The sequence below is a fragment of the Staurois parvus genome, unplaced genomic scaffold, assembly GCF_062004578.1.
Source record: "Staurois parvus isolate SC_StPar_1 unplaced genomic scaffold, SC_StPar_1.0 ptg003536l, whole genome shotgun sequence".
NCBI classification, from domain to species: Eukaryota; Metazoa; Chordata; class Amphibia; order Anura; family Ranidae; genus Staurois; species Staurois parvus.
Genome location: NW_028321332.1, coordinates 35,287 through 54,327, shown reverse-complemented (window position 1 = coordinate 54,327; position 19,041 = coordinate 35,287). Strand labels below are relative to the sequence as shown.

The 19,041-nt window shown below is 52.6% G+C and overlaps 1 protein-coding gene across 1 annotated transcript in view; it reads left to right on the top strand.

Annotated features, from left to right (window-relative positions):
* The window catches only part of LOC149427734 (cytochrome P450 11B, mitochondrial), a 33,830-nt gene extending 18,718 nt beyond the window's left edge, over positions 1-15,112 (top strand). The window contains exons 4-9 of the mRNA XM_089667721.1: positions 611-814; positions 4,523-4,677; positions 4,920-5,086; positions 5,163-5,241; positions 7,207-7,398; positions 14,809-15,112. Coding sequence (XP_089523847.1) covers positions 611-814; positions 4,523-4,677; positions 4,920-5,086; positions 5,163-5,241; positions 7,207-7,398; positions 14,809-14,919 — 908 coding nt within the window. The 3' untranslated portion in view covers positions 14,920-15,112. The remainder of the gene's footprint in view (positions 1-610; positions 815-4,522; positions 4,678-4,919; positions 5,087-5,162; positions 5,242-7,206; positions 7,399-14,808) is intronic.
* Positions 15,113-19,041: the final 3,929 nt, after the last annotated feature.

Below are 19,041 nucleotides of genomic sequence, written 5' to 3'. Positions count from 1 at the left end.
CCAGACAGAAGGTGATCGAACAATTTCCAATTGTCACCAGAAGAGAAATGGAAGGGAAATCGTCCAATAGGGACACCTGCTCCAGGGACAACTGTCTAAGAGGGGCACTCCGTCATACTAGAGAGGCTTCCCTTCACTTCCTGTCCTGGAGACACAAACAGGAAGTGAGAAGAAATCTCCCTAATAAGAGGGAGTGGCCCTCTTAGACAGTTGTCCCTGGAGCAGGTGTCCCTATTGGACGATTTCTCCTCCATTTTTTGTTTTGAGTAGAGGATGAATCTCCACAATAAAAAGCTGGCAGGGGGTCCAACCCTTCCATACTCCACCCACAACACTCATATAATGTACAGAGCCCCGCCCACCACCACACCTGGGGGCCACACTTCTCACAATAGTTCTCCAACTGACATAAGCTTCACTAAGTGTGTGGGACCCAACGCCTGCTCTGTGTTTGGAGGTCCCACACGTGAAGCCCGGACCACCCTATGCAGGTTCTGTGGAGAACTTCGGATGGTCAGTGCGTGTGATAAATGACGGCGGGAGATTCTGTGTTTCTATAAATGTGATCCTTACTCAGTGAATGATCCGCCATGTTCCTCCTCCTCCTCAGCCAGCGGCTACGTGTTGTATGGACAGCGCCTTGGACTGTTGGAGGAACATCCGAATGCTGACTCTCTGCGGTTTATCGGGGCGGTGGAGACCATGCTAAAGACCACCCTGCCGTTGTTGTACTACCCCCACCAGATCCTCCAACTCTTCCAGACCCGACTATGGAACCAACACATGCAGGCTTGGGACGTCATATTTGAGCAGGGTAAGTGGGGGAGGAAAACGGGAACCAAGACAGTCACCAGACATGAACAGGAGGTCCCAGATATGTTCCTATGACTCTCCTCCGTGGACAGATGAGGTCCCAGATCTGTTCTATGACTCTCCTCCGTGGACAGATGAGGTCCCAGATCTGTTCTATGACTCTCCTCCGTGGACAGATGAGGTCCCAGATCTGTTCTATGACTCTCCTCCGTGGACAGATGAGGTCCCAGATCTGTTCTATGACTCTCCTCCGTGGACAGACGAGGTCCCAGATCTGTTCTATGACTCTCCTCCATAGACAGACGAGGTCCCAGATCTGTTCCTATGACTCTCCTCCATAGACAGACGAGGTCCCAGATCTGTTCCTATGACTCTCCTCCATGGACAGACGAGGTCCCAGATCTGTTCTATGACTCTCCTCCATGGCCAGACGAGGTCCCAGATCTGTTCCTATGACTCTCCTCCGTGGACAGACGAGGTCCCAGATCTGTTCTATGACTCTCTTCCATGGACAGACGAGGTCCCAGATCTGTTCTATGACTCTCCTCCGTGGACAGACAAGGTCCCAGATCTGTTCTATGACTCTCCTCCGTGGACAGATGAGGTCCCAGATCTGTTCCTATGACTCTCCTCCATGGCCAGACGAGGTCCCAGATCTGTTCCTATGACTCTCCTCCATGGCCAGACGAGGTCCCAGATCTGTTCTTAGGACTCTTCTCCATAGACATATGAGGTCCCAGATCTGTTCTATGACTCTCCCTGTCAGGGCTCCGGGAATGACCAGAGGTGTGGGGCCCAACACAGGGAAACGCAGGCTCCGGGAATGACCAGAGGTGTGGGGCCCAACACAGGGAAACGCAGGATCCGGGAATGACCAGAGGTGTGGGGCCCGACACAGGGAAACGCAGGATCCAGGAATGACCAGAGGTGTGGGGCCCGACACAGGGAAACGCAGGATCCGGGAATGACCAGAGGTGTGGGGCCCGACACAGGGAAACGCAGGATCCGGGAATGACCAGAGGTGTGGGGCCCGACACAGGGAAACACAGACTTCAGGTATAGCATGTAAAACAAGATAATTTATTAAGGGCAACACAAACATAAATGCAGCGCAACCAACCAAACCCAAAACTGATATATATAAATATGGAGCACAACGTAGTCAGGCGGGCCGGGTCAGTAGCTAACTGGCAGACAAGGTACAAGGAGCAGGCAGAAGATTGGTCAGGAGTAGCCGAGGTCGGTGCAGGCAGAGTTCAAGCAGAGTCAGGATCAGGCAGGAAGCAGACAGGACCAGGTACAGGGGCTCATGGGAACAATACACCAAGGCCCTGACTGCAGGCCTGGCCATTCCTTAAATACACCTCCTGCAATCAGCCTCAGGTGATGGCTTGATTGCAGGAGTGAGCTTCTGGCTGCCGAGAGCACCCGCTGGCCAGCACTGGTACTGCAGCCCACAAGGCAGGTGAGTCCCACCACCATTGGCAAGTCCATTCCTGACACTCCTCTATGAACAGACAAGGTCCCAGATCTGTTCTATGACTCTCCTCCATGAACAGGAGGTCCAGATCTGTTCCTAGGACTCTTCTCCATAGACAGACAAGGTCTCAGATCTGTTCCTGGGACTCTCCTCCATGGACAGACAAGGTCTCAGATCTGTTCCTAGGACTCTCCTCCATGGACAGACAAGGTCTCAGATCTGTTCCTAGGACTCTCCTCCATGGACAGACAAGGTCTCAGATCTGTTCCTAGGACTCTCCTCCATGGACAGACGAGGTCTCAGATCTGTTCCTAGGACTCTCCTCCATGGACAGACGAGGTCCCAGATCTGTTCCTAGGACTCTCCTCCATGGACAGACAGGGTCCCAGATCTATTCCTAGGACTCTCCTCCATGGACAGACAAGGTCTCAGATCTATTCCTATGACTCTCCTCCATGGACAGACGAGGTCCCAGATCTGTTCCTAGGACTCTCCTCCATGAATAGACAAGGTCTCAGATCTGTTCCTAGGACTCTCCTCCATGGACAGACAGGGTCCCAGATCTATTCCTAGGACTCTCCTCCATGGACAGACGAGGTCCCAGATCTGTTCCTAGGACTCTCCTCCATGAATAGACAAGGTCTCAGATCTGTTCCTAGGACTCTCCTCCATGGACAGACAGGGTCCCAGATCTATTCCTAGGACTCTCCTCCATGGACAGACGAGGTCCCAGATCTGTTCCTAGGACTCTCCTCCATGGACAGACAGGGTCCCAGATCTATTCCTAGGACTCTCCTCCATGGACAGACGAGGTCCCAGATCTGTTCCTAGGACTCTCCTCCATGGACAGACAGGGTCCCAGATCTATTCCTAGGACTCTCCTCCATGGAAATACAAGGTCTCAGATCTGTTCTATAACTCTCCTTCATGGACAGACAAGGTCCCAGATCTGTTCCTAGGACTCTCCTCCATGGACAGACGAGGTCTCAGATCTGTTCCTAGGACTCTCCTCCATGGACAGACAGGGTCCCAGATCTATTCCTAGGACTCTCCTCCATGGACAGACGAGGTCCCAGATCTATTCCTAGGACTCTCCTCCATGGACAGACGAGGTCCCAGATCTGTTCCTAGGACTCTCCTCCATGGACAGACGAGGTCCCAGATCTATTCCTAGGACTCTCCTCCATGGACAGACGAGGTCCCAGATCTATTCCTAGGACTCTCCTCCATGGACAGACGAGGTCCCAGATCTGTTCCTAGGACTCTCCTCCATGGACAGACAGGGTCCCAGATCTATTCCTAGGACTCTCCTCCATGGAAATACAAGGTCTCAGATCTGTTCTATAACTCTCCTCCATGGACAGGCGAGGTCTCAGATCTGTTCCTAGGACTCTCCTCCATGGACAGACAAGGTCCCAGATCTGTTCCTAGGACTCTCCTCCATGGACAAACGAGGTCTCAGATCTGTTCCTAGGACACTCCTCCATGGACAAACGAGGTCTCAGATCTGTTCCTAGGACTTTCCCCCATGGACAAATGAGGTCTCAGACAGAGTTGTGGGTGTAACGTTCACTTTCTGCTACTGAGCTCCATAAACAGGCTTTCCTTTCCAGAATAAATGTTGAGAGAGAAGGAGAATACGGAAAGTTCCCCAACAAATGATAAGAGATGCACAGATCACTACACATTCCTCCTCATGGCCTCCTCATGTCTGTACTCTGGACTCTTCATGTCCTCCTCATGGCCTCCTCATGTCTGTACTCTGGACTCCCCATGTCCTCCTCATTTCCTCCTCATGTCTGTACTCTGGACTCTTCATGTCCTCCTCCTGTCCTCCTCATGGCCTCCTCATGTCTGTACTCTGGACTCCTCATGTCCTCCTCATGTCTGTACTCTGGACTCCTCATGTCCTCCTCATTTCCTCCTCATGTCTGTACTCTGGACTCTTCATGTCCTCCTCATGGCCTCCTCATGTCTGTACTCTGGACTCTTCATGTCCTCCTCCTGTCCTCCTCATGGCCTCCTCATGTCTGTATTCTGGACTCCCCATGTCCTCCTCATTTCCTCCTCATGTCTGTACTCTGGACTCTTCATGTCCTCCTCCTGTCCTCCTCATGGCCTCCTCATGTCTGTACTCTGGACTCCTCATGGCCTCCTCATGTCTGTACTCTGGACTCTCCTCCAAGTCCCCTCACTGGTTCTCTGATTATTGTGTGTGACCTCCTGCAGCCGATCGGTGTATCCAGAACATCTACCAGGAGTTCTGCCTGGGTCAGCAGAGAGGGTACTCGGGTATAATGGCCGAGCTTCTACTACAAGCTGAGCTTCCACTCGACTCCATAAAGGCCAATGTCACCGAGCTGATGGCGGGAGGAGTGGACACGGTAAGAGGAAATGTTGGGGTTCAGGAGGCACAAATGGACTTCCTTAGTCCATGTTATCCCCTCATTCTATAACCACCCTCCCCGTACCAACCCTCTCAGTCTGTACTCTAACCTCTTGAACCCCCCCTCTCCAATCTTTACAGTAACCCACACCCCCCTCCTTAGTCTGTATTCAATCCCCTCCCCAGCCTAACCCCCCTGCACCCCTTCATCTAGTCTACAGAAGTCCTCTCTCCCCATAGACCGCCATGCCATTACTCTTCACTCTCTTCGAGTTGGCTCGGAACCAATCTGTGCAGAGAGAGTTGCGGGAAGAGATTCGGAAAGCAGATGCCCAGCACCCCAATGACCTGAACCAGGTACTGAACTCCGTGCCTCTTCTGAAAGGAGCAATCAAAGAGACCCTCCGGTAAGTCGCCGATGTCTGCAGTAGGGACACTTGGACCATGACGGAGGCCTGTCTGATGTGTTTTTGTTGTTCGCAGGTTGTATCCTGTAGGGATCACCGTCCAGAGACATCTGACCAAGGACATCATTCTGCACAACTACCACATTCCCTCGGGGGTGAGGCATCCGGCCCAACATCGGGTTTTCTGATTAAAACTCCAGTTGGGGAGGGGAAGGTGTTGCTCCTCTGATCCTCCAGTTGGGGAGAGGAAGGTGTCGCTCCTAGTGATTACCCAGTTGGGGAGGGGAAGGTGTCGCTCCTCTGATCCTCCAGTTGGGGAGAGGAAGGTGTCGCTCCTAGTGATTACCCAGTTGGGGAGGGGAAGATGTCACTCCTCTGATCACCCAGTTGGGGAAGATGTCACTCCTCTGATCCTCCAGTTGGGAAGGGGAAGGTGTTGCTCCTCTGATAGCCCAGTTGGGGAGGGGAAGGTGTCGCTCCTCTGATCCTCCAGTTGGGAAGTGGAAGGTGTCACTCCTCTGATCCTCCAGTTGGGAAGGGGAAGGTGTCACTCCTCTGATCGCCCAGTTGGGAAGGGGAAGGTGTCGCTCCTCTGATCGCCCAGTTGGGGAGGGGAAGGTGTCGCTCCTCTGATTGCCCAGTTGCGGAGGGGAAGGTGTCGCTCCTCTGATCATCCATTTAGGGAGGGGAAGGCGTCACTCCTCTGATCATCCAGTTGGGGAAGGGAAGGTGTCGCTCTTCTGATCACCCATTTGGGGAGGGGAAGGTGTCGCTCCTCTGATAGCCCAGTTGGCGAGGGGAAGGTGTCGCTCCTCTGATCATCCCAGTTGGAGAGGGGAAGGTGTCCCTCCTCTGATCGCCCAGTTGGGGAGGGGAAGGTGTCGCTCCTCTGATCGTCCAGTTGGGGAGGGGAAGGTGTCGCTCCTCTGGTCATCCCAGTTGGGGAGGGGAAGGTGTCGCTCCTCTGATCACCCAGTTGGGGAGGGGAAGGTGTCACTCCTCTGATCACCCAGTTGCGGAGGGGAAGATGTCACTCCTCTGATCACCCAGTTGGGGAAGATGTCACTCCTCTGATCACCCAGTTGGGGAGGGGAAGGTGTCGCTCCTCTGATCGCCCAGTTGGGGAGGGGAAGGTGTCGCTCTTCTGATCACCCAGTTGCAGAGGGGAAGATGTCACTCCTCTGATCACCCAGTTGGGGAAGATGTCACTCCTCTGATCATCCAGTTGTGGAGGGGAAGGTGTCGCTCCTCTGATTGCCCAGTTGGGGAAGATGTCACTCCTCTGATCACCCAGTTAGGGAGGGGAAGGTGTCGCTCCTCTGATCACCCAGTTGGGGAAGATGTCACTCCTTTGATCATCCAGTTGCGGAGGGGAAGGTGTCGCTCCTCTGATCGCCCAGTTGGGGAAGATGTCACTCCTCTGATCACCCAGTTGGGGAGGGGAAGGTGTCGCTCCTCTGATCACCCAGTTGGGGAGGGGAAGGTGTCGCTCCTCTGATCGCCCAGTTGGGGAGGGGAAGGTGTCGCTCCTCTGATCACCCAGTTGGGGAAGGTGTCGCTCCTCTGATCGCCCAGTTGGGGAGGGGAAGGTGTCGCTCCTCTGATCGCCCAGTTGGGGAGGGGAAGGTGTCGCTCCTCTGATCGCCCAGTTGGGGAGGGGAAGGTGTCGCTCCTCTGATCGCCCAGTTGGGGAAGATGTCACTCCTCTGATCATCCAGTTGGGGAGGGGAAGGTGTCGCTCCTCTGATCACCCAGTTGGGGAGGGGAAGGTGTCGCTCCTCTGATCATCCAGTTGGGGAGGGGAAGGTGTCGCTCCTCTGATCACTCATCTGTGTAATTCGATATCCTGTCCATCATCCCGGAGATGTTAGTCTCTGCCTCATGTTACATTACTAAATATAAAAAAGTCAAATGGAATAATAAATCCTGAATAGGATACATGAGGTCAGTGTATGGGGGTCCTGGGAATGGAGGGGGGGTTGGGTAGTACCTGAGATCCAGGTTCAGTCCCCAGCAGGGCTCCATCTGCATGGAGTTAGTATGCTGTTTCTGCATTTATAATACTTGGCTGTGGGGAGTACTCTGGGGGTCTTCTGACTGGTGTGGTCTCCTACCTGCAGACTCTGGTCCAGGTGGGCCTGTACCCCATGGGGCGCAGTCCCCTCGTATTCCAGGACGCTCTGCGCTATGACCCGGCACGCTGGCTAAGACGGGATGAAACCAACTTCAAGTCCTTGGCCTTCGGCTTTGGCTCGCGGCAATGTATCGGACGCAGGATTGCTGAGATGGAAATGATCCTTTTCCTGATGCATGTGAGTCTGGGGGTCATTCTGGGGACCCCAAGGAGGAATCTGGGGATCATTATGATGGGGAACGCCTGGATTGGGGAAGTCATTGGCTGAGGAGGTTATAGGACTTCGGGAAGGAGGCCAACTGCCATTTCTCAGCTTTCAGTTGATTTGTTTATCGCTGTCAAGTCTTCGTCCTTCTGGCCATCTGTCCTCCTCCATTAGGTCCATCAGTCTGTCCATCACTTATAGGTCCCTGTCCTCAGTGCTCTCAGCTCTGTCCATCTGTCCTCCTCCATTAGGTCCATCAGTCTGTCCATCACTTATAGGTCCCTGTCCTCAGTGCTCTCAGCTCTGTCCATCTGTCCTCCTCCATTAGGTCCATCAGTCTGTCCATCACTTATAGGTCCCTGTCCTCAGTGCTCTCAGCTCTGTCCATCTGTCCTCCTCCATTAGGTCCATCAGTCTGTCCATCACTTATAGGTCCCTGTCCTCAGTGCTCTCAGCTCTGTCCATCTGTCCTCCTCCATTAGACCCATCAGTCTGTCCATCACTTATAGGTCCCTGTCCTCGGTGCTCTCAGCTCTGTCCATCTGTCCTCCTCCATTAGGTCCATCAGTCTGTCCATCACTTATAGGTCCCTGTCCTCAGTGCTCTCAGCTCTGTCCATCTGTCCTCCTCCATTAGGTCCATCAGTCTGTCCATCACTTATAGGTCCCTGTCCCCAGTGCTCTCAGCTCTGTCCATCTGTCCTCCTCCATTAGGTCCATCAGTCTGTCCATCACTTATAGGTCCCTGTCCTCAGTGCTCTCAGCTCTGTCCATCTGTCCTCCTCCATTAGTTCCATCAGTCTGTCCATCACTTATAGGTCCCTGTCCTCAGTGCTCTCAGCTCTGTCCATCTGTCCTCCTCCATTAGGTCCATCAGTCTGTCCATCACTTATAGGTCCCTGTCCTCAGTGCTCTCAGCTCTGTCCATCTGTCCTCCTCCATTAGGTCCATCAGTCTGTCCATCACTTATAGGTCCCTGTCCTCGGTGCTCTCAGCTCTGTCCATCTGTCCTCCTCCATTAGGTCCATCAGTCTGTCCATCACTTATAGGTCCCTGTCCTCAGTGCTCTCAGCTCTGTCCTCCTCCATTAGGTCCATCAGTCTGTCCATCACTTATAGGTCCCTGTCCTCGGTGCTCTCAGCTCTGTCCATCTGTCCTCCTCCATTAGGTCCATCAGTCTGTCCATCACTTATAGGTCCCTGTCCTCGGTGCTCTCAGCTCTGTCCTCCTCCATTAGGTCCATCAGTCTGTCCATCACTTATAGGTCCCTGTCCTCAGTGCTCTCAGCTCTGTCCATCTGTCCTCCTCCATTAGGTCCATCAGTCTGTCCATCACTTATAGGTCCCTGTCCTCAGTGCTCTCAGCTCTGTCCATCTGTCCTCCTCCATTAGGTCCATCAGTCTGTCCATCACTTATAGGTCCCTGTCCTCGGTGCTCTCAGCTCTGTCCATCTGTCCTCCTCCATTAGGTCCATCAGTCTGTCCATCACTTATAGGTCCCTGTCCTCAGTGCTCTCAGCTCTGTCCATCTGTCCTCCTCCATTAGGTCCATCAGTCTGTCCATCACTTATAGGTCCCTGTCCTCGGTGCTCTCAGCTCTGTCCTCCTCCATTAGGTCCATCAGTCTGTCCATCACTTATAGGTCCCTGTCCTCAGTGCTCTCAGCTCTGTCCATCTGTCCTCCTCCATTAGGTCCATCAGTCTGTCCATCACTTATAGGTCCCTGTCCTCAGTGCTCTCAGCTCTGTCCATCTGTCCTCCTCCATTAGGTCCATCAGTCTGTCCATCACTTATAGGTCCCTGTCCTCGGTGCTCTCAGCTCTGTCCTCCTCCATTAGGTCCATCAGTCTGTCCATCACTTATAGGTCCCTGTCCCCAGTGCTCTCAGCTCTGTCCATCTGTCCTCCTCCATTAGGTCCATCAGTCTGTCCATCACTTATAGGTCCCTGTCCTCAGTGCTCTCAGCTCTGTCCATCTGTCCTCCTCCATTAGGTCCATCAGTCTGTCCATCACTTATAGGTCCCTGTCCCCAGTGCTCTCAGCTCTGTCCATCTGTCCTCCTCCATTAGGTCCATCAGTCTGTCCATCACTTATAGGTCCCTGTCCTCAGTGCTCTCAGCTCTGTCCATCTGTCCTCCTCCATTAGGTCCATCAGTCTGTCCATCACTTATAGGTCCCTGTCCTCAGTGCTCTCAGCTCTGTCCATCTGTCCTCCTCCATTAGGTCCATCAGTCTGTCCATCACTTATAGGTCCCTGTCCTCGGTGCTCTCAGCTCTGTCCATCTGTCCTCCTCCATTAGACCCATCAGTCTGTCCATCACTTATAGGTCCCTGTCCTCAGTGCTCTCAGCTCTGTCCTCCTCCATTAGGTCCATCAGTCTGTCCATCACTTATAGGTCCCTGTCCTCAGTGCTCTCAGCTCTGTCCATCTGTCCTCCTCCATTAGGTCCATCAGTCTGTCCATCACTTATAGGTCCCTGTCCTCAGTGCTCTCAGCTCTGTCCATCTGTCCTCCTCCATTAGGTCCATCAGTCTGTCCATCACTTATAGGTCCCTGTCCTCAGTGCTCTCAGCTCTGTCCATCTGTCCTCCTCCATTAGGTCCATCAGTCTGTCCATCACTTATAGGTCCCTGTCCTCAGTGCTCTCAGCTCTGTCCATCTGTCCTCCTCCATTAGGTCCATCAGTCTGTCCATCACTTATAGGTCCCTGTCCTCAGTGCTCTCAGCTCTGTCCATCTGTCCTCCTCCATTAGGTCCATCAGTCTGTCCATCACTTATAGGTCCCTGTCCTCAGTGCTCTCAGCTCTGTCCATCTGTCCTCCTCCATTAGGTCCATCAGTCTGTCCATCACTTATAGGTCCCTGTCCTCAGTGCTCTCAGCTCTGTCCATCTGTCCTCCTCCATTAGGTCCATCAGTCTGTCCATCACTTATAGGTCCCTGTCCTCAGTGCTCTCAGCTCTGTCCATCTGTCCTCCTCCATTAGGTCCATCAGTCTGTCCATCACTTATAGGTCCCTGTCCTCAGTGCTCTCAGCTCTGTCCATCTGTCCTCCTCCATTAGGTCCATCAGTCTGTCCATCACTTATAGGTCCCTGTCCCCAGTGCTCTCAGCTCTGTCCATCTGTCCTCCTCCATTAGGTCCATCAGTCTGTCCATCACTTATAGGTCCCTGTCCTCAGTGCTCTCAGCTCTGTCCATCTGTCCTCCTCCATTAGTTCCATCAGTCTGTCCATCACTTATAGGTCCCTGTCCTCAGTGCTCTCAGCTCTGTCCATCTGTCCTCCTCCATTAGGTCCATCAGTCTGTCCATCACTTATAGGTCCCTGTCCTCAGTGCTCTCAGCTCTGTCCATCTGTCCTCCTCCATTAGGTCCATCAGTCTGTCCATCACTTATAGGTCCCTGTCCCCAGTGCTCTCAGCTCTGTCCATCTGTCCTCCTCCATTAGGTCCATCAGTCTGTCCATCACTTATAGGTCCCTGTCCTCGGTGCTCTCAGCTCTGTCCATCTGTCCTCCTCCATTAGGTCCATCAGTCTGTCCATCACTTATAGGTCCCTGTCCTCGGTGCTCTCAGCTCTGTCCATCTGTCCTCCTCCATTAGGTCCATCAGTCTGTCCATCACTTATAGGTCCCTGTCCTCAGTGCTCTCAGCTCTGTCCTCCTCCATTAGGTCCATCAGTCTGTCCATCACTTATAGGTCCCTGTCCTCGGTGCTCTCAGCTCTGTCCATCTGTCCTCCTCCATTAGGTCCATCAGTCTGTCCATCACTTATAGGTCCCTGTCCTCGGTGCTCTCAGCTCTGTCCTCCTCCATTAGGTCCATCAGTCTGTCCATCACTTATAGGTCCCTGTCCTCAGTGCTCTCAGCTCTGTCCATCTGTCCTCCTCCATTAGGTCCATCAGTCTGTCCATCACTTATAGGTCCCTGTCCTCAGTGCTCTCAGCTCTGTCCATCTGTCCTCCTCCATTAGTTCCATCAGTCTGTCCATCACTTATAGGTCCCTGTCCTCAGTGCTCTCAGCTCTGTCCATCTGTCCTCCTCCATTAGGTCCATCAGTCTGTCCATCACTTATAGGTCCCTGTCCTCAGTGCTCTCAGCTCTGTCCATCTGTCCTCCTCCATTAGGTCCATCAGTCTGTCCATCACTTATAGGTCCCTGTCCCCAGTGCTCTCAGCTCTGTCCATCTGTCCTCCTCCATTAGGTCCATCAGTCTGTCCATCACTTATAGGTCCCTGTCCTCGGTGCTCTCAGCTCTGTCCATCTGTCCTCCTCCATTAGGTCCATCAGTCTGTCCATCACTTATAGGTCCCTGTCCTCGGTGCTCTCAGCTCTGTCCATCTGTCCTCCTCCATTAGGTCCATCAGTCTGTCCATCACTTATAGGTCCCTGTCCTCAGTGCTCTCAGCTCTGTCCTCCTCCATTAGGTCCATCAGTCTGTCCATCACTTATAGGTCCCTGTCCTCGGTGCTCTCAGCTCTGTCCATCTGTCCTCCTCCATTAGGTCCATCAGTCTGTCCATCACTTATAGGTCCCTGTCCTCGGTGCTCTCAGCTCTGTCCTCCTCCATTAGGTCCATCAGTCTGTCCATCACTTATAGGTCCCTGTCCTCAGTGCTCTCAGCTCTGTCCATCTGTCCTCCTCCATTAGGTCCATCAGTCTGTCCATCACTTATAGGTCCCTGTCCTCAGTGCTCTCAGCTCTGTCCATCTGTCCTCCTCCATTAGGTCCATCAGTCTGTCCATCACTTATAGGTCCCTGTCCTCGGTGCTCTCAGCTCTGTCCATCTGTCCTCCTCCATTAGGTCCATCAGTCTGTCCATCACTTATAGGTCCCTGTCCTCAGTGCTCTCAGCTCTGTCCATCTGTCCTCCTCCATTAGGTCCATCAGTCTGTCCATCACTTATAGGTCCCTGTCCTCGGTGCTCTCAGCTCTGTCCATCTGTCCTCCTCCATTAGGTCCATCAGTCTGTCCATCACTTATAGGTCCCTGTCCTCAGTGCTCTCAGCTCTGTCCTCCTCCATTAGGTCCATCAGTCTGTCCATCACTTATAGGTCCCTGTCCTCGGTGCTCTCAGCTCTGTCCATCTGTCCTCCTCCATTAGGTCCATCAGTCTGTCCATCACTTATAGGTCCCTGTCCTCAGTGCTCTCAGCTCTGTCCATCTGTCCTCCTCCATTAGACCCATCAGTCTGTCCATCACTTATAGGTCCCTGTCCTCAGTGCTCTCAGCTCTGTCCATCTGTCCTCCTCCATTAGGTCCATCAGTCTGTCCATCACTTATAGGTCCCTGTCCCCAGTGCTCTCAGCTCTGTCCATCTGTCCTCCTCCATTAGGTCCATCAGTCTGTCCATCACTTATAGGTCCCTGTCCTCAGTGCTCTCAGCTCTGTCCATCTGTCCTCCTCCATTAGGTCCATCAGTCTGTCCATCACTTATAGGTCCCTGTCCCCAGTGCTCTCAGCTCTGTCCTCCTCCATTAGGTCCATCAGTCTGTCCATCACTTATAGGTCCCTGTCCTCAGTGCTCTCAGCTCTGTCCTCCTCCATTAGGTCCATCAGTCTGTCCATCACTTATAGGTCCCTGTCCTCGGTGCTCTCAGCTCTGTCCATCTGTCCTCCTCCATTAGGTCCATCAGTCTGTCCATCACTTATAGGTCCTTGTCCTCAGTGCTCTCAGCTCTGTCCATCTGTCCTCCTCCATTAGGTCCATCAGTCTGTCCATCACTTATAGGTCCCTGTCCTCAGTGCTCTCAGCTCTGTCCTCCTCCATTAGGTCCATCAGTCTGTCCATCACTTATAGGTCCCTGTCCTCAGTGCTCTCAGCTCTGTCCATCTGTCCTCCTCCATTAGGTCCATCAGTCTGTCCATCACTTATAGGTCCCTGTCCTCGGTGCTCTCAGCTCTGTCCATCTGTCCTCCTCCATTAGGTCCATCAGTCTGTCCATCACTTATAGGTCCCTGTCCTCAGTGCTCTCAGCTCTGTCCTCCTCCATTAGGTCCATCAGTCTGTCCATCACTTATAGGTCCCTGTCCTCAGTGCTCTCAGCTCTGTCCATCTGTCCTCCTCCATTAGGTCCATCAGTCTGTCCATCACTTATAGGTCCCTGTCCCCAGTGCTCTCAGCTCTGTCCATCTGTCCTCCTCCATTAGGTCCATCAGTCTGTCCATCACTTATAGGTCCCTGTCCTCAGTGCTCTCAGCTCTGTCCATCTGTCCTCCTCCATTAGGTCCATCAGTCTGTCCATCACTTATAGGTCCCTGTCCCCAGTGCTCTCAGCTCTGTCCTCCTCCATTAGGTCCATCAGTCTGTCCATCACTTATAGGTCCCTGTCCTCAGTGCTCTCAGCTCTGTCCTCCTCCATTAGGTCCATCAGTCTGTCCATCACTTATAGGTCCCTGTCCTCGGTGCTCTCAGCTCTGTCCATCTGTCCTCCTCCATTAGGTCCATCAGTCTGTCCATCACTTATAGGTCCCTGTCCTCAGTGCTCTCAGCTCTGTCCATCTGTCCTCCTCCATTAGGTCCATCAGTCTGTCCATCACTTATAGGTCCCTGTCCTCAGTGCTCTCAGCTCTGTCCTCCTCCATTAGGTCCATCAGTCTGTCCATCACTTATAGGTCCCTGTCCTCAGTGCTCTCAGCTCTGTCCATCTGTCCTCCTCCATTAGGTCCATCAGTCTGTCCATCACTTATAGGTCCCTGTCCTCGGTGCTCTCAGCTCTGTCCATCTGTCCTCCTCCATTAGGTCCATCAGTCTGTCCATCACTTATAGGTCCCTGTCCTCAGTGCTCTCAGCTCTGTCCTCCTCCATTAGGTCCATCAGTCTGTCCATCACTTATAGGTCCCTGTCCTCAGTGCTCTCAGCTCTGTCCATCTGTCCTCCTCCATTAGGTCCATCAGTCTGTCCATCACTTATAGGTCCCTGTCCTCGGTGCTCTCAGCTCTGTCCATCTGTCCTCCTCCATTAAGTCCATCAGTCTGTCCATCACTTATAGGTCCCTGTCCTCGGTGCTCTCAGCTCTGTCCTCCTCCATTAGGTCCATCAGTCTGTCCATCACTTATAGGTCCCTGTCCTCAGTGCTCTCAGCTCTGTCCATCTGTCCTCCTCCATTAGGTCCATCAGTCTGTCCATCACTTATAGGTCCCTGTCCTCAGTGCTCTCAGCTCTGTCCATCTGTCCTCCTCCATTAGACCCATCAGTCTGTCCATCACTTATAGGTCCCTGTCCTCAGTGCTCTCAGCTCTGTCCATCTGTCCTCCTCCATTAGGTCCATCAGTCTGTCCATCACTTATAGGTCCCTGTCCTCAGTGCTCTCAGCTCTGTCCATCTGTCCTCCTCCATTAGGTCCATCAGTCTGTCTGTCTCTCAGTCTGTTTTCTTCTCACCACAGATGTTGAAGAATTTCCAGATAGACACGGTGAGCAAAGATGACATAAAGACCGTATTCGGATTTATCCTGATGCCGGAGAAGCCACCTCTTCTCACCTTCAGACCGATATAACATCAGGGGCCCCTCATCACCCAACATCAAGGGCCCTTCATCACCCAGCACCCCAGCCAATCCCAGCATGGCCCGGCCTGCAGTACAGATTGTGAGCTCTTGTGGACAAGACTCCTTCTGTTGGTTCTGTATAGAGATGATGTTCCTCCAGCGATATCTGTACTGAGGTGTATAATAAACGTTGTATGATGGATCCAGACTGATTACCCGTGTCTACATACAACAGACACGCCACCCGGCATGTACTGTACATAAAACAGACACGCCACCCGGCATGTACTGTACATACAACAGACACGCCACCCGGCATGTACTGTACATACAGCAGACACGCCACCCAGCATGTACTGTACATACAACAGACACGCCACCCAGCATGTACTGTACATAAAACAGACACGCCACCCGGCATGTACTGTACATACAACAGACACGCCACCCAGCATGTACTGTGCATACTGAAGACACGCCATCCAACATGTACTGTACATAGAAGAGACACGCCACCCGGCATGTACTGTACATACAACAGACACGCCACCCGGCATGTACTGTACATACAACAGACACGCCACCCAGCATGTACTGTACATACAACAGACACGCCACCCAGCATGTACTGTGCATACTGAAGACACGCCGTCCAGCATGTACTGTACATACAACAGACACGCCACCCAGCATGTACTGTACATACAACAGACACGCCACCCAGCATGTACTGTACATACAACAGACACGCCACCCAGCATGTACTGTGCATACTGAAGACACGCCATCCAGCATGTACTGTACATACAACAGACACGCCACCCAGCATGTACTGTACATACAACAGACACGCCACCTGGCATGTACTGTACATACAACAGACACGCCACCCAGCATGTACTGTGCATACTGAAGACACGCCATCCAGCATGTACTGTACATACAACAGACACGCCACCCAGCATGTACTGTACATACAACAGACACGCCACACGGCATGTACTGTACATACAACAGACACGCCACCCAGCATGTACTGTGCATACTGAAGACACGCCATCCAGCATGTACTGTACATAGAAGAGACACGCCACCCGGCATGTACTGTACATACAACAGACACGCCACCCAGCATGTACTGTGCATACTGAAGACACGCCATCCAGCATGTACTGTACATACAACAGACACGCCACCCAGCATGTACTGTGCATACTGAAGACACGCCATCCAGCATGTACTGTACATAGAAGAGACACGCCACCCGGCATGTACTGTACATACAACAGACACGCCACCCGGCATGTACTGTACATACAACAGACACGCCACCCAGCATGTACTGTGCATACTGAAGACACGCCATCCAGCATGTACTGTACATAGAAGAGACACGCCACCCGGCATGTACTGTGCATACTGAAGACACGCCATCCAGCATGTACTGTACATAGAAGAGACACGTCACATATGTACATAGGATAGTCCAGGGTTTCTCAACTGGGGTTCCTTGAGCAATGAGCAACCTCTGCCTCACAGATAACTTCCCACTGATCCCCAATGTAAGGGACATTCTTCCCACTGACCCCCAATGTAAGGGACATTCTTCCCACTGACCCCCAATGTAAGGGACATTCTTCCCACTGATCACCAATGTAAGGGACATTCTTCCCACTGACCCCCAATGTAAGGGACATTCTTCCCACTGACCCCCAATGTAAGGGACATTCTTCCCACTGACCCCCAATGTAAGGGACATTCTTCCCACTGACCACCAATGTAAGGGACATTCTTCCCACTGACCCCCAATGTAAGGGACATTCTTCCCTCTGACCCCCAATGTAAGGGACATTCTTCCCACTGACCCCCAATGTAAGGGACATTCTTCCCACTGACCCCCAATGTAAGGGACATTCTTCCCACTGACCCCCAATGTAAGGGACATTCTTCCCACTGACCCCCAATGTAAGGGACATTCTTCCCACTGACCCCCAATGTAAGGGACATTCTTCCCAGTGACCCCCAATGTAAGGGACATTCTTCCCACTGACCCCCCAATGTAAGGGACATTCTTCCCACTGACCCCCAATGTAAGGGACATTCTTCCCACTGATCCCCCAATGTAAGGGACATTCTTCCCACTGACCCCCAATGTAAGGGACATTCTTCCCACTGATCACCAATGTAAGGGACATTCTTCCCACTGACCTCCAATGTAAGGGACATTCTTCCCACTGATCCCCAATGTAAGGGACATTCTTCCCACTGACCCCCAATGTAAGGGACATTCTTCCCACTGACCCCTCCAATGTAAGGGACATTCTTCCCACTGACCCCCAATGTAAGGGACATTCTTCCCACTGACCCCCAATGTAAGGGACATTCTTCCCACTGACCCCCAATGTAAGGGACATTCTTCCCACCGACCCCCAATGTAAGGGACATTCTTCCCACCGACCCCCAATGTAAGGGACATTCTTCCCACCGACCCCCAATGTAAGGGACATTCTTCCCACCGACCCCCAATGTAAGGGACATTCTTCCCACTGACCCCCAATGTAAGGGACATTCTCCCCACTGATCCCCAATGTAAGGGGCATTCTTCCCACTGACACCAATGTAAGGGGCATTCTTCCCACTGACCCCCAATGTAAGGGACATTCTTCCCACTGACCCCCAATGTAAGGGGCATTCTTCCCACTGACACCAATGTAAGGGGCATTCTTCCCACTGACCCCCAATGTAAGGGACATTCTTCCCACTGACCCCCAATGTAAGGGACATTCTTCCCACTGACCCCCCCAATGTAAGGGACATTCTTCCCACTGACCCCCCAATGTAAGGGACATTCTTCCCACTGACCCCCAATGTAAGGGACATTCTTCCCACTGACACCAATGTAAGGGACACTCTTCCCACTGATCCCCAATGTAAGGGACATTCTTCCCACTGACACCAATGTAAGGGACATTCTTCCCACTGACCCCCAATGTAAGGGACACTCTTCCCACCTGATCCCCAATGTAAGGGACATCCTTCCCCACTGACCCCCAATGTAAGGGACATTCTTCCCACTGACCCCCAATGTAAGGGACACTCTTCCCACTGACCCCCAATGTAAGGGACATTCTTCCCACTGACCCCCAATGTAAGGGACATTCTTCCCACTGATCCCCAATGTAAGGGACATTCTTCCCACTGACCCCCAATGTAAGGGACATTCTTCCCACTGACCCCCAATGTAAGGGACATTCTTCCCACTGACCCCCAGTGTTAGGGACATTCTTCCCACTGACCCCCAATGTAAGGGACATTCTTCCCACTGACCCCCAATGTAAGGGACATTCTTCCCACCGACCCCCCAATGTAAGGGACATTCTTCGCACTGACCCCCAATGTAAGGGACATTCTTCCCACTGACCCCCAATGTAAGGGACATTCTTCCCACTGACCACCAATGTAAGGGACATTCTTCCCCACTGACCCCCAATGTAAGGGACATTCTTCCCACTGACCCCCCAATGTAAGGGACATTCTTCCCACCGACCACCAATGTAAGGGACATTCTTCCCACCGACCACCAATGTAAGGGACATTCTTCCCACTGATCACCAATGTAAGGGACATTCTTCCCACTGACCCCCAATGTAAGGGACATTCTTCTCACTGACCCCCAATGTAAGGGACATTCTTCCCACTGACCTCCAATGTAAGGACATTCTTCCCACTGACCCCCAATGTAAGGGACGTTCTTCCCACTGACCCCCCAATGTAAGGGACATTCTTCCCACTGACACCAATGTAAGGGGCATTCTTCCCACCGACCACCAATGTAAGGGACATTCTTCCCACTGACCCCCAATGTAAGGGACATTCTTCCCACTGACCCCCAATGTAAGGGACATTCTTCTCACTGACCCCCAATGTAAGGGGCATTCTTCCCACTGACCCCCAATGTAAGGAACATTCTTCCCACTGATCACCAATGTAAGGGACATTCTTCCCACTGACCATCACACTATTGTACCACGGGTCGTAGATCTAGTAATTCTTAGGCGGGGTTTCCTGAGGCCGAAATGTTGTTTGAAAGGTTGAGGAAGGTTGGAATACACGCATCACCCGGGCCATGTA